This window comes from Gossypium hirsutum, chromosome A04 (genome assembly GCF_007990345.1).
Source record: "Gossypium hirsutum isolate 1008001.06 chromosome A04, Gossypium_hirsutum_v2.1, whole genome shotgun sequence".
Lineage (NCBI taxonomy): Eukaryota > Viridiplantae > Streptophyta > Magnoliopsida > Malvales > Malvaceae > Gossypium > Gossypium hirsutum.
In genome coordinates, this window is record NC_053427.1 from 70,421,139 (window position 1) to 70,435,859 (window position 14,721).

Genomic DNA, 14,721 nt, shown 5'->3' on the forward strand with positions numbered 1-14,721 from the left:
GATTTATTATTTTAAATTTCAATTTCAATCAAACAAAGAAAAATTAGTAGAAAATCAAGGGTCAACCATAATGATTACACAATGCTGCAAATCAAGATATGACCTAATGGTAGCAAAGTATTCTTAATCGCATTTAAGGGGGGGCCAAAACAAATCCCAATCTGGCTAATTTTGATTTCGACTTGATTTTTCTTTTCCCTTTTAATTTTGTATTACTTCAAATTATATTTAGAATTTTAAAAAATATTAAATAAATGATTAAATTTAATTAATAAATATAAATTTAATTAATAAAAAAATATAAATATGAAAGGTTAAATTTAAAATTATAAAAAAAACCTTCTAATGGAAACAATTTAATTACCTTATAGTTCACATTTCTAATTATAAATAATATTTTATGAGAACTGAATCTTTGATTGAAATAAATATCTAAAATCTCTTTTTAGTTGCGCATTAACCTTCATGGGAATATTTTTAATTAATTGCTTTAAACTTTGATCACATTCCGAAATCAGAAAAATAAATGCACAGTAGCTTCTTTCACACTTAAAAAAAAAAAAAACTCCTTCCTGTATGTTTAAAGCTTCTCTCTTTCTCACGCTCTTATAAATTTCAGAAACAAGCAACCCTGCTGCTTTTGGCTTTTACGAGGAACACCACCACCAACATTGTTTTGCAAACAAAACCAATCCAACAAAGCAAAAACAAGGTTTGATCTTCGTTTTTTTTCATGCTCTGAAACTTTTAACTGTGTTTTTTTTTTTACTTTTAATATGGGATTGTTTTTCTCTTTTGTTTTTATTTGCAATTATTATTTTAGTTGGGAAGTCATATTTTTCCATGTTCTTCTTCATTACACGTTTATTGATTTTTATTGTCTCTTCGTGACCCAAATTATTTAACAATGGCATTGACTGCTCTCCTCTTAAAATACCACAAATCACTCTGTTCCATTGGCCGGCAGCTTTGCGAGAACTACGTTTGTTTATGTCATTTAGCTCCCATTTCTTGCCTTGTTCCTTTCACTCTTCACTTTCATATCTTCTTCCATTTTATAAACTACAAACACCTTTCACTTTCCACTTGTGTTCATGATTGAGTTTCAGTGTTTTCACCTTTCAATCTTTCCCCCTCCTTTTTTCTTTTTCCTCTTTAATCATGTATTAATGCCAATATATAATACTCTCTTTTCTTTTTCATTTTAATCAAGTACATAAAAAAGTACCAAATATAAGGCCAAAACTCAAGACTTTGATCCATTCTTTCAATATCTAATATTCAATAATCTCTTTCTTTCTTTTTTTCAATGATTAAAATTCACCCATTTTCCACCCTGTTTTTCTCTCTGTAAAGACGCTTAAAAAGGCTTAAAAACCCATGACTTTTTTAAATTCAATATTCATAAAAAAAATTAAGGATGAACGTGGCCTTTTCTTTTTTTAACTATTTTTTTCCTTCTCCATTTGCTTTCCTTCCTAGGAAGCTGTCTCCATTTCCCCTGCAACTAGTTCTTTTATATTCTCGTTGAATTTCTTCATTTAATTTGTAACCTTTAAAATGCTTAAGTCTTCACTCAAAAGATACATAAGTTAATCTCCTAAAGCTTCTTCTTCTTTTTCAACTGTTATTGATACCCTGATTTGCCACCCAGTTTTGTTTTTTTCCTTCCAAACTTTTTTTATTTAATTAGGAATAATTTATAATTTCCCCCGCCATTATAATATCACCCAACTTGTTCTTTCTGATCCAGATTTTAAATTTTCATTGCCAAGGCGGTTCAGCAATGAGAACAGATATGGGAAAAGTCTCCAAGGTATTACGCGCCATCGCCGTTTCTTTCTCGACAATTCATCCTTCGTCGGTTGCTGAAATTCTGAACCTCTTTCTTTTTTTTTTTGTCTGATGCAGTTTTCGTGGCCCAAAGTAGTCGTCCGAAAATGGCTGAATATACCGACTGGAGCAGACGAGTTTCACTCAGATTATGACATACACGGTAAAAAAAACTGAAAACCCATGATGAAAACGTCTCGTTTCAGATCAAATTTAAGCTCTGGTTTTAGATTCTAATGAAAAAAAAATCCATGTTTTTATTTTTTACCTATAGGCAAAGTTGATGAAAGAAGAAAGAGTTGTTCCGACGAGGACCATTACGTGTTCGTGCCGGAATATTTCTCAGGTATAGTTTTACGGTGCTTTATTGGCACCGATTTAATGTTTCGTACCGATTTTTTTTATTATTTTTTCCAGCCGTCCATTTCGTGAAAAGATGAGAACTGGAAAGTGTTGTTTTCGAATTTGACGGGTATGATCCATTGTTGATTGGACGTTAAAAGAAAGAAATGGTTGGGTCCCCGGTTTAGTTAGTTGAAATTTGATGACCGGTTTTTAGTTTATTTCGCCACGTGGACGGGCGAGATTTGATTTTCACTCTATCATGTACTGGTAGTACTTGGATTTACTGTTGATTTTTTTTTTAAAAATAGAAGGCTGGTTATTTGAAGCTGCCGGAGGGATTAAACCGCCGCCTGTCACCGATTCACTCAACCTAAGGTGAGGTTATAAAAGTCTCGTTAAGTTTGCAGTTCCTATCAAATACTAGTGAATTAATTTTATTATATTATGATGATAATATTATATTTTCATGCATTTTTTGAGCACAAATTTTGCCCTGAATTAAGGCAAATAGAAACATTTATAAGGAATGACATATGACGGCCAACTTATTACTTGTTTGAATACTATACAGTAAACTAGGATTATTGGAGCTGAAAATGATTAATTATCCTCAATAATTGTGTTCTTATTTGTTGTTTTTGGTTGTGATATGGGTTTTGTTTTTTTGAGAATCCAGGATGTTCGTGGGGACATGGAATGTGGGAGGGAAGTCACCCCACCATGGTTTGAACTTAAGCGATTGGCTAAGGTCACCTGCTCCTGCTGATATCTACGTTCTTGGGTAAATTCCATTTTTACTCCCTCTTTTTTTGTAATTTATCCTCCACCAACGATTGTAACTATTGTCTTAGCTTTGTTTCTTATGTTTTTGCAAATTGAGTTGTTACTTGTACGAGTACACGCCACCTTCAACCTGTTGTGATACTTCAAGAATTGATTTACTCAACCAGATTTTTCTGCTTGTTAGGTTCCAGGAAATCGTTCCTCTAAATGCTGGCAACGTGCTTGGAGCCGAGGACAATGGCCCCGCTGCTCAGTGGCTTTCGCTTATTCGTCAAGCTTTGAATTCCAACCCAAGCGACCTAGAACTTGCTCAACGTTACGATATTGCGACTGAAGCAAGAACTCCATCGTCACCGCAGCTTGAGCATCAAGCAAGCGTGAAGCCTAGGATCAGCTTTTCCAATCTACTTTCGATGGAAGATGAAATTGACAAAGAGGATTTCGTAACATTGCTAAACTCGAATTCTAGTTTATACGAAGAAGGCTTGGCTAGCCCCACTTGCCTGTCCGACAATCCAAAGCAGCGGCGCTTCTGCCTAGCTGCTAGCAAACAAATGGTAGGGCTTTTCTTGTGTGTGTGGGTTCGAGCTGATCTTTACCAGCATATTAGCAACCTGAAAGTCTCGTGTGTCGGCCGTGGCATTATGGGATATCTCGGAAACAAGGTCAGCAATTGCATTCATTCTTCACTTTTTGATAACTAAAATGAATCGAACAAACTAGCTCATCTTCTTTTAATATTTGTAACAGGGTTCAATATCCATTAGTATGACATTGCACCAAACAACGTTTTGCTTTGTTTGTACACACTTGACTTCCGGGGAGAAAGAAGGCGATGAAATCCGAAGAAATTCCGATGTCGCAGAAATCTTGAAGAGAACAAAATTCTCCCATTCACTTAGGGGTTTCAAAGAGCCACCTCCTCCACAAACCATTTTCGACCATGAGTAAGCTTCTTCATCTACTTATTCATCCAAAATAGTTATGGTATCATGTAAATTTCCACCCTTTTTTGTTAAACTCCTAATAATTTTCTTGCATGTTTGTATTTGTTCAGTAAAATTATTTGGTTAGGAGATCTGAACTACCGGCTTGCCGCCGGTTGCGCCGATACGTACGAATTACTGAAGAAGAATGACTGGCAAACTCTTCTAGAGAAGGATCAGGTGAGAGGCTAATCTAAAGAAATCTAGATAGTTGACATTGAATTTTTCTTTGTGGTTTATTGTAAGATCTAACATGTGATGTTTCCCCCATTGCTTGGCAGCTAAGATTGGAACAAAGGGCTGGTCGGGTGTTTAAAGGATGGGAAGAGGGCAGGATATACTTCGCCCCGACTTACAAATACCTAACTGATTCCGACGACTATGTCGTCCAAACATCGAAATCCAAAGAAAAACGGCGTAATCCTGCCTGGTAAGATCAGATTTCAAGTTCATGTTCCTTTTTCACTACCATTTTTGCTTAAATTTTTTTAACTAACTAGATACATGAAGCAAAAAGATTAAATTAATCCCAAGTTGTTCATTAATTAAGGTTGCTTGTTGGAAATGTAGTTTGCGTTCATCATCCTTTGAAAAAAAAAATATATACAATTATGCTGAATTTTATATAATTGTACTCCTAGTTTTGTCTCGTTCCATTTTTAATAAACTTGCCGACACACTTGACATGAATCTGAACTAATCTTAGTTCATATTTTATTTACATATGCATGTTGCAGGTGCGATAGGATATTGTGGAAAGGCGAGGGACTTAAGCAAATGTGGTACTCAAGGGGTGAGTCTAGGTTCTCAGATCACAGGCCGGTTTATTCCCTCTTCTCAGTACAAGTTAATTTAGCCAAGAATCCCAACTACAACGCTAGATCCTGCCCACCGACATTATCGGGAAAATCAGCTTTGGCATCGGCTTGCGTAGCCAAAGTACAAGCTGAAGAACTGTTGCTAATTCCTAGGGTACAAAGCTGCTTGAACACAACTTCCAGGTTTTGAAAACCACACAAGGTTTCTTTAAAAGCTGTAATGAACTGACAGAGTTGAGTGGTGATGCAAAAACCAATGACACCGGCCCACCGGACGGCGTGGTGGGTTTATGATGATGTTCATGATGGATAAGCATGGACTGTCCACTCGGAGCATTTCTTGGTGCATGAATCAATATAAGAGAATATACTTAAAATTGCATGCATGCCTGAATTTTTTTTACAAAAAAAGGCGATGATTTCAAGGGATGTTGTAAATAGGTACAGAATTAGAAGCAGTGAAGGCAGGCTCTATTTCAGAAGCAAAAGAAGAGGGGTGGTAGCCAAGCTCTTGCATCTTCAGCTTTTTTGTAGACAAGTATATGTTTTTTTTTTCGTGGGTTGGGTTTGAGTTTTGATGCTTGTAAAAGAGCTTTGATTAAAGTGAAAAGTGTAAATTGGAAAGGAAAAAAAAAAGGGTTTGCAGAGTAAGTTCTGGCAGAAAAGCTTTGATTAAAGCAAAGCACTCTAGAGAAACTGCAAATGTTATATTCATCATTGGTGAATTTATGGAAGTGTTAGCATTGCTTTTGGATATATATTTAAATGACATTTAAAAAATATGGTTTAAGATAAGTATCCAGTATTGGTATTAAAATCTGCCGTGAAATTTTAAAATATTTATTTTAGATATAAAATTATGATGTATAAAATATTTATTTTAAATAATATTATGATGTATAAAATAAGAGAGGAAAAGAAAATTTATTTTATTGATCAATAGATATGTTTATAATGTTTTTTCAAAATTTATATTTATAATATAAAAACTATAAATGAAATAAAATTCTAATGATCATTTTACTAATAAAGGCCCATTTCTAATTTTATTTACGGAAATAGGTCAATTATTTTATTATTTATCGAAAAGGGCCGAAATATGCAAAACGCGTCTACGTAGGAGCCTTTTTTTGGTAAAATTTTAGCAAATCACATCCCCAAGGGAGTAATTTTGCCATGTCAACACAAAGCGCGCTGACGTGGACGCGCTTTGCTGACGTGGCAAAATCGCTCCCTTAGGGACATGATTTGCTCCGTGTTTTTCTAGGGGATTACTTCCATGTTTAGTCCCTAGGGTTTTTTGGTTTAAGGTTTTGTTAAAATAATTTAGGTTTAGGATTGTAGGGTTAGGGTTTTGTTAAAATAATTTAAATTTAGGGTTTAAGGTTTAAGAATTTTAAAAAATAAATTAAGGTTTAGATTTTTTTGAAAAATTAATTAAATTAGGTTTAAAGGGTTTAAATAAATTAATTAAATTAGGGTTTAGAGTTTTTAAGAAAATTAATTAAATTAGGGTTTAATTTTTTTAAAATAATTTTTTTGTTTAGGTTTAGGGTTTAGGAAAAATTATATTGATAATAAGGATTTTGTTTTTTTTCTCTACAGTAGTTTCAGAAAAATTAATTTTGAGAAGACGGTTCTGAAAAGATAATGTCAAAAACGCTTCAAACAAAATGCACTGTTAGCAAAATTACTGAAAAAAGCTTTCACATGGATGCTCTTTTTTTACAGTAGTTCCTAAATTTTTTTTTGAGAAAACGGTTTTGAAAAAATAGTGTAAAAAACCCTTCAAGCAGGATGCACTATCAGCAAAATTCATGAAAAAAGCTCCCATGTGAACGCTATTTTTCTATAGTAGTTCCTATTTGACCTTAGGCTATAAATGAGCCAAATTTCATTCTTAGGTTGCATAAGTTACAACAAGAAAAATTAGAGTTGAAGATGAGTGAACATATTAGTGCTGTTATTTACTATGATGGTGAGGTCTGTGACATCGAGAATGGCATTGTTTTTTTTATTAAAGAACACAACGCGATTGTTTTTTAACCAGAACATAGATTTGACAGAACTTCGTCAAAGAATTAGGCGCAAAATCTTCGGAACGACACCAATGAGAGATTCTTCTATTAAATATCAGTTTTGTGTTTCGATTGTTCCCATGACATATAACTCATTTGATATCAAAGGTGGTCATAGCTTGGAGGCGATGGTGCAGACTTATCTTGCTAGTGGATCACCCTATCTTGAGTTATATGTACAATTTTCATTGCCAAATGAAGCATTTGCGACTTAAACATCTATTTTTGATCAAGAGGAATACACGACCCCTACTTGACACTCTGTTAGTGGGAGGCAGAACACGGAAGCGCCTGTGTTTGGAGGCAGTATGGAATACACAACTCCTGCACGACACTCGGTTAATGGATGGGACATACACCTTGGTGGGTCGATGTTCGATGCTAGAAATACGTACTGGCGAATGACATCAACTTTTAGTGGTTGGCAATCCACATTTGATTAGGGTCGTTACGGAACATCCACAAGAAGGGATGATGTACACCCTACGACATCCACCGGCGAGGGGACCTCGTACATTGCAGATGATGGTGGGTTGGATGATAAGTCCCATATGGATCCACCTCGAGAGCCCGACCCCGATGGTACAGAAGTTGTATTATTTTCTGAATCGGAGCCTATTCCAATCGAACCTTAAGAAGTTGAAGGGGTTTCAGATAATGATGACGAAGATTCACGATTCAGGGCATACTCGCCTCCAGCCCACATGCATAATGTCGATCTATCGGTAGATGATGAGTTAGATTTTCCAGATCTACCACATAAAAGGCGTGACTGTACAAGTTTGTCATTGTAATCAGGTGAATTGGAAGTTAGTAAGGAGCTTTCTAATAAGGATAGTTTTCTTGGTGCATTGAAACAATATAGCATCATGAACGGGGTTAACAACAACGTGGTTAAATCCAAATCCAAGAAGTTCGAGGTCAAGTGTGCAGTGCAAGACGGTACATGTTCATGGAAAATCATGGCTTCGATTAGGGAAAAGACAGGCTTGTGGGAGATAAAAAAGTACAAAGGTCCACATACTTGTGTTGCTGGTACAGTATCATTGGGTGTTTAGGGTTTATGAATAATACTGCTATTACTTAATGTTACATTATTTAACATACTTCATTGATAGATGTTTCACAATATCATCTCAAGATGGATTCAGATATGATAGCTAGCTTAATATTACCGATGGTGAAGAAAGATCCCAGGACTTCCGTGTCGATCTTAATTGCCAATATTCGTAGCCAATTGAGGTATACGCCCTCTTATCGCAAGGCTTGGATAGCTAAGCAAAAGGCATTGGAAAAGATGCATAGTGGGTGGGACGCTTCATATAATGAGGTGTAACAGTGGTGTCAAATGCTGGAGAGGTATGTCCCAGGTTACATAACATACCTTGAAACGGGCCTTGCGTACTATAACGACCGATTGCTCTGTGGATGCCAAGTGTTCAAGTGTCTGTTCTGCAGCTTTAAACAATACCGAGACGCATTTGTGTACTGGAAGCCATCGGTACAAATTGACGGTACCTTTACGTATGGTAGACATATCTATCAGCTATTACTAGTTACGGCACAAGATGGTGGTAGAAGAATCCTTCCAATTGCATTTGCAATAACACTAGAGGAGTCAGGTGATGACTGAGATTTCTTTCTTTCTAGGTTAAGGAGGCATGTCTGCCTCCAACCTGATAACTGCGTTATATCATATCAGGGTACTAGAATACTAGCTACAATTAAGCGACAGGGAAGCCTATGAGATCGCACACACCATCGATATTGTCTAAGGCACGTTGTGTCCAACTACTACGAGCAGTATCGGTCTACCACTGAACGACGACAAGTGACCAACATGAGTATTTAGTCTCTATTAATATAATTTCATTTATAATATTAAATTTATTCTAAATGAAAGAATGGTATGTAATTTTCGCTATCAACTTATATTGGCAGGGTACGAGATCAATAAGGACCGTTTTTATGAGATGTTGGTGATTTTGCGTTCAGTTAACGAACTAGGCGCAGACTACCTCTGTAACATACCTTTCAATCAATAGACATAAGCATATAACGGCGGCCCACGATATGGTCATATGACCTCAAATCTGGCTGAATGCATAAATTTTGTTCTAAAAGGAACGCATCATTTGCCGATAACCTCGGTTGTGCGAGAGACGTATTTTTGTTTGGCGGCACTATTTCCAAAGCTAGTAGCAAGTTATAAAGGCCAAATGCAGGGAGGCCCTGTATGGTGCCAGAAGGTATTGCAAGAAATTAACAAGGCAAAGGTGCGGGCCAACACCATGCACACAATGTGTCACAATCGTAACAACCTATGGTTTCTTCTCACAGATTTTGACAGACTGAACCAAAGTACTATCGGCGGGCAATATCGTGTACACCTGAGAAATAGGACTTGCGATTGTGGGACATTTGACGCACTTTCTTATCTATGCACTCATGTAATTGCAGCTTGTCAGAATCTCCATTTGGATCGCATGAGATATGTCGACGAAGTGTAAAAAATAGAATGCATGTATAATGTGTGGTGACACGTATTCCCACCGATCCCAGATGAACGTAAGTCGCCGTCTGTATTGCTTGCTCCATTTAAGTTGTTACCGGATAGAGAATTGCATTCCAAACCAAAAGCTCGACCTTGCTCGAGTAGAATACGTAATAATATAATTATCTAGGAAAGAATGAACCAATAGAAGTTGTGCGAATGGTGTAGGAACCAATGTTATACAATTCGAACATGTCTAGATCAAAATAGTTGATAATTGCTGCAATGAAACTATGTTGCATTATTTCTATTGTCTTATTCAAAAGAACTTCTATTTTATTAAAAATATAAAAATAATTTGCTATTAAAATATTAAAAATAACTTTTATTTTATTAAGTGAAACAATATAAAAATAGTTTGTACAATTATATTAAAAAAATCAATGTATGTGCCGATCGGAATCAGTGCCACATGGGGGTGGTCGACGGTTACGCGCTAGATTCCTCATTAGTGCCACATGGGGGTGGTCGACGGTTCAACATCTGGCGGGGGTTGTGGTTGCTCCGGTGGGGGTTGTGGTTGTTCTAGTTGTAGGTGTTGGGAGGATGACCCACCTTGATAGAATAAAGAATGTGGAAGTTTTTGCATCACCCACGGGGGAGGTGTTTGAATCCCATAAGGTGATGGGGATTGGTAATGAGATGAGCTCCCCAACGGTGCCTCGTGCTATCCCTCCTACGACAATGGCCTATATATCATTGGCTGAGTTGGAGTCATCGGGAAAGGAGATACACCAGGTCATGCATTCCATATTGGCATAGGACTGGGAAAAGGAAACATATAAGGGCTAGGATACATTAAGGGCTAGGATACACACCTCGCATAATCTGAAGGGACTATGGTGTGTGTGTCGTCGCTTGAGGCATTGGGCTTGGTAATTGTATGGGCGCTATTGATGGGCTCGTGCCATCACCCCTTCTTCTTCGATTTAAAGGGCCTTGTTGTTCCCTTTCAACATAGATTTGCCGACGCCTCTACTCTTCCAACAGCAAATATGGCTTACCATGGATCCTAAACCATGATATGTAATCCGGCGTGCACACTAACTCTGGAACAATGATCCGTTCGTGCGTAGGTATATGATCATACCAATTTTCTCAAATTTCTATATATTCCGAGAAGAATACCAGCCAATTTGTATTCGATTGCTGTAAGTCAATTTTGTGCTTATCATTGAGCACCTCAGGTGCCATGGGAATTAATTGTCGGAATCCAAATTGCCGTAACACTCTATCCATCTAGTACATCTCAACAGTAGCATAGTTGACCAATGAGACCTTAACATGCCAAATTTTCAAATTTTGAAAGAATTCATCCGGAATTACCATCCAAATTGTCGGATCCTTGCATGGTGTCTATTGAAACTATATGAACGTGATAAAATAATTAGTTATATACATAATACTAAATACTAAATATGAAACGACTATGTTATGTATATATATTATTTAATACTTACATGCGCTTCCGACCTTTGGTCTAATAGAAGCCGTATATCTTTAAAAGCGGTAGGTATTCCAACATAATTCGCTAAATGGTTCCACCTAATTAAATAAATTTTTAGCAGAAAATTATATTTTAAATCTATGTAATAATTGTAAAATCTAATTTAAATTTTACCTCGTTATGAGTGAGAATGTATATGGGTAGTTCACTCGAGGACGTAAAAATGAAAAGTGAAACCGAGTCCATGATTGTAAAAATGATATGCAACTTCCGATTTTGGCTTTATTTGGTGGCGTCGCCCCACACATCTCCCGGTACAATGTTGCCAACACGGTAGACTCCCAACTAAGTTCGCCAGTTGCTCTAAAATCAAGGAGTTTTAGCAGCCACCTCAGATGTACGAGGTTTCGTGACAAGTTCGACATCAAATAACCCCCAATCATCTCAAGGATGTATGCCCGAGCATATCGTATTCATTTTACTTTAATCGAATCATTCCTCGACTTCGGGAATGTGTCTCCTAACTAGCCCATCTCGATCCGACCTCCAAAAATATTATTCGGAACCGCACCCAAAAGATCATAGCATACGGCTCCCCAATAAGCAGATTGAACGGACCTGGTGAGCGCAGACTCATTCACTGACAATCCCAATTGTAGCTGCACGTCCTCCAAAGTGTCACCCGATCTACAAACTATTATAAAAAATTATAAAATTAAAATTAATTAAAATTACATAAATGAAAAAAAATATTAAATAATATTCAAAAATTAAAATTAACCCTTACCATTTTCATTTGTTCGACGGAGATATGTTTATGATCGAGACGAATTAATTCCCAGCCATTGCTAACACGATCAAATATTTTTGAAATTATAAAAAAAATAATACTAATTTTAAAAAAATAAAGGAAATAATTTAATTATAGAGAGCTTTGAGAAATTTAGGGAGAAATTTGAGAGATTTTTTTAGAAATTTGGAAGAAATATTGTGTGAAGAAAATAAGAGGGGGTTTTATAGTTTTTTTTACCGTTGGACCCCCCAATGGTCAAATTTTAAAATGACCGTTGGGGAAAAAACACGTTGCAAATTGTGTCCTTGAAAGATTGATTTTGCCACATCAGCAAAGCGCGTCCACGTCAGCGCGTTGTGTCCTGACATGGCAAAATTTTGATCATGATCTTTCCATAAAAATAAAAATAAGTATTTTGGATCAGTTTATAATCTTATTTCAACCACTATTCACTGAGTCAAATTTACCACATTTTCAAATCATTTCAACTCTTATAAATGTTTACGCAAACATATTGAACAATTTTTCAAGAATTTCTATATGCTTCTAGCATTCTAAATCTTTCAAGGATTTTAATATAAACTTCACTATATAGTGATTCATATAAAAGGTTGTAACAACAACCATTAGACGCATATCAATTTTTCTTGAATTACTAGATTAATAAGATATCTATTGGTTATTCCATCAACTACAAAAGAATATTATATTGTCTTTTCATAATCAATGCCAGGACATAGAGAAAAACTTTATTTTTTTTTCATTCTCGCAAAACTACTTGTACCATCAACTCATGATTTCAAGCGTACTTAAGTCTTATATGTTATAACTTGCAAAATGAGGTATCTTGACATGTTAATGTTGGAGCATGACTTGGAGATGTTTAGGTTTGATTATGAGTTTTGTGCTATCTAATCAATGAGTTTAAAAATGTTGTAAATTTGATTTGGCATAGTTTGGCATGACATTATGCATTGATGAATTTGGTAGAGGTTAACGTTTATTTGAATTTGGAAGAATCATATAAATGTATCAACATGTTTGGTAGGAAGCATGAAATATGTACCAAATTGATTTTTTCCAAAACAGGAACAACGTCGCGTCGATGATGACAAGTCCCCAATGTCGCGACTTAGACTGACAATGAGCAGTGTTGCAACATCAAGATTCTGAAGATCGCGATGAAACTAACTGATTGATGAGGTCACAATATGAAAGTTGCAATGTCACGAAGTCAGCCCGCAAGCTTGAAAACTTTACAATTAAGTTCTTAATTGACCTCGGGTTAGCAAAAGAGCTTTTGTAAGCTCGTATAAGACCTAAAATTGATTTTACATCATATTGAAAATGTGTTTTATAAGAGTAAGCATCCTAGAATGGTTAAATTGTACTAAAACTTTTTATGATTGCTCCGGCAACAAATGTGACATCTTGTAGCTAACAAACATGTTTTTATTTTTTATTTTTATTTTATTTTCTCGTAGCTAACAAACATCTTGTAGCTCCATTATCATCCCAATATAAATGTAAGAATTTTTTTATTTTATTTTCTCATGTTTTTATTATAAGAAAATAGATAGCAAACATGTTTTTTATTATTAAAAAGCAAGTTTTCATTTTTATTTACCAAGCATACTTTTCAATTTTAAAAAATAACAAATAAAATTTTAAAATAAAAATAGCCTAATTTATTCATTGATTAGAAAAGTTAGTGGTTTAGCGTTACTTAAAAAACACTGATATTACTTGAAGAAAAGATGCTAATGAAGTCCTTATTGTACGCCTTGGGATTTGGGGGAGAGTATTGAGGTTTGTTTGCAAATTAGTTGGCAATTGGCATGTTCCATTAATTAGGTTGGACACATTCCTCTTTTTGCCTCATGTCTAACGATCATTGCCATTATCTTCAATCAAATATATTCAATAAATGTTTCCAACAGATGGATTCACCAAACCACGACAATCTACTCAAATCCAACCACCAACTGCAAACACCCAAACACATCGAGTTAACGACCTAATAATACACCCCGTCCTCCCATTTCTCGACAGTTACTTGATAGATGCGATTGCGGGTACCCCTATAATACACTTATGTCTCATATTAATTAACTTTGAAAAGAAGCTTGTAAAATGTTATAACATTTTTATCCACAATTATAACAAAAGAGTCACATTTATGATCTTATAACATTTTAGAACATTTCAAAAATTTACTTATCAATCCCTATTAAATATACATATGACATCTCGTACCAGCAAAAAATAGAACCCTCTCCAGCAAGAATATTTCCAAAAATCTTCAACATACAAGCTCTGTTCCAACATTCCAAATCCTTCATACCTTGGCCCCCCTTCAACTTCAGGTGAATCAATATGACTTCAATTAATCCTAGCTCCAATAGCAGCAGCATCCTGCCCTTTCCAAATAAATTTGGAGCACAACTAATTCATTCTTTTAGGGACAAGCTTAGACAAGATAAAGTGCCTACCCCAGTAATTTTGAATATTAAACGCTATTGATTGAATAAGTTGAATTCTGCCACCATAACTCAATTGCTTAACAGACCAGATAGAAACTCTCATTTTAACCTTATGTAACAAAGGTAAACTATCCCTTTCAGATGATTTCCCGGTCACTAGAGGAATCCCTAAGTACCACTCAAGAAACTTGCCTACTTTAAAACTAGTAAACTCTCTAATTTCCTCAGTCTCCCCCATTTGCAATTCCAAAATGTAAATTTCACTTTTTTTGCAAAATTTAACTAAATTCTAGACATAAAATAACATTGAGAAAGAACATTCCAAATCCCCACAATTGAATCCAATGTACCCTTGGTAAACACAAGCAAATCATCACCAAAACACAAGATAGCTTTATCCTGTGACACTTTAGATGAAATTTAAAAATTCCATGATCGGCAAGAGCTTCCAAAAGCCTTGAAAGAATCTAATATATATCGTCTTAGCTTAGCCAGTAGAGCGCATGGCTTTTAACCATGTGGTTGTGGGTTTGATTCCCATAGATGGCGGATAATGATTATTATTTTTAATATCATTATTCTTCTTTTATTATTATTTATT

General features: G+C 35.5%; 1 protein-coding gene across 2 annotated transcripts; it reads left to right on the forward strand.

The window, feature by feature from the left end:
• The first annotated feature begins 568 nt into the window (after window positions 1–568).
• Window positions 569–5,521, forward strand: LOC107948819 (type I inositol polyphosphate 5-phosphatase 8). Of its 2 annotated transcripts, XM_041111115.1 has the most exons (11): window positions 569–712; window positions 1,754–1,816; window positions 1,912–1,996; window positions 2,108–2,179; window positions 2,487–2,553; window positions 2,855–2,959; window positions 3,146–3,626; window positions 3,712–3,908; window positions 4,019–4,127; window positions 4,229–4,377; window positions 4,685–5,521. In XM_041111115.1, exons 2-11 carry the CDS (start codon window positions 1,787–1,789, stop codon window positions 4,953–4,955), a joined length of 1,566 nt encoding a protein of 521 aa, XP_040967049.1. In that variant the 5' UTR covers window positions 569–712; window positions 1,754–1,786; the 3' UTR covers window positions 4,956–5,521. The 2 variants fall into 2 exon arrangements, with proteins under 2 accessions (XP_040967049.1, XP_040967048.1); XM_041111114.1 differs by lacking the exon at window positions 569–712 and having other exon boundaries at window positions 1,083–1,816; window positions 2,490–2,553.
• Window positions 5,522–14,721: the final 9,200 nt, after the last annotated feature.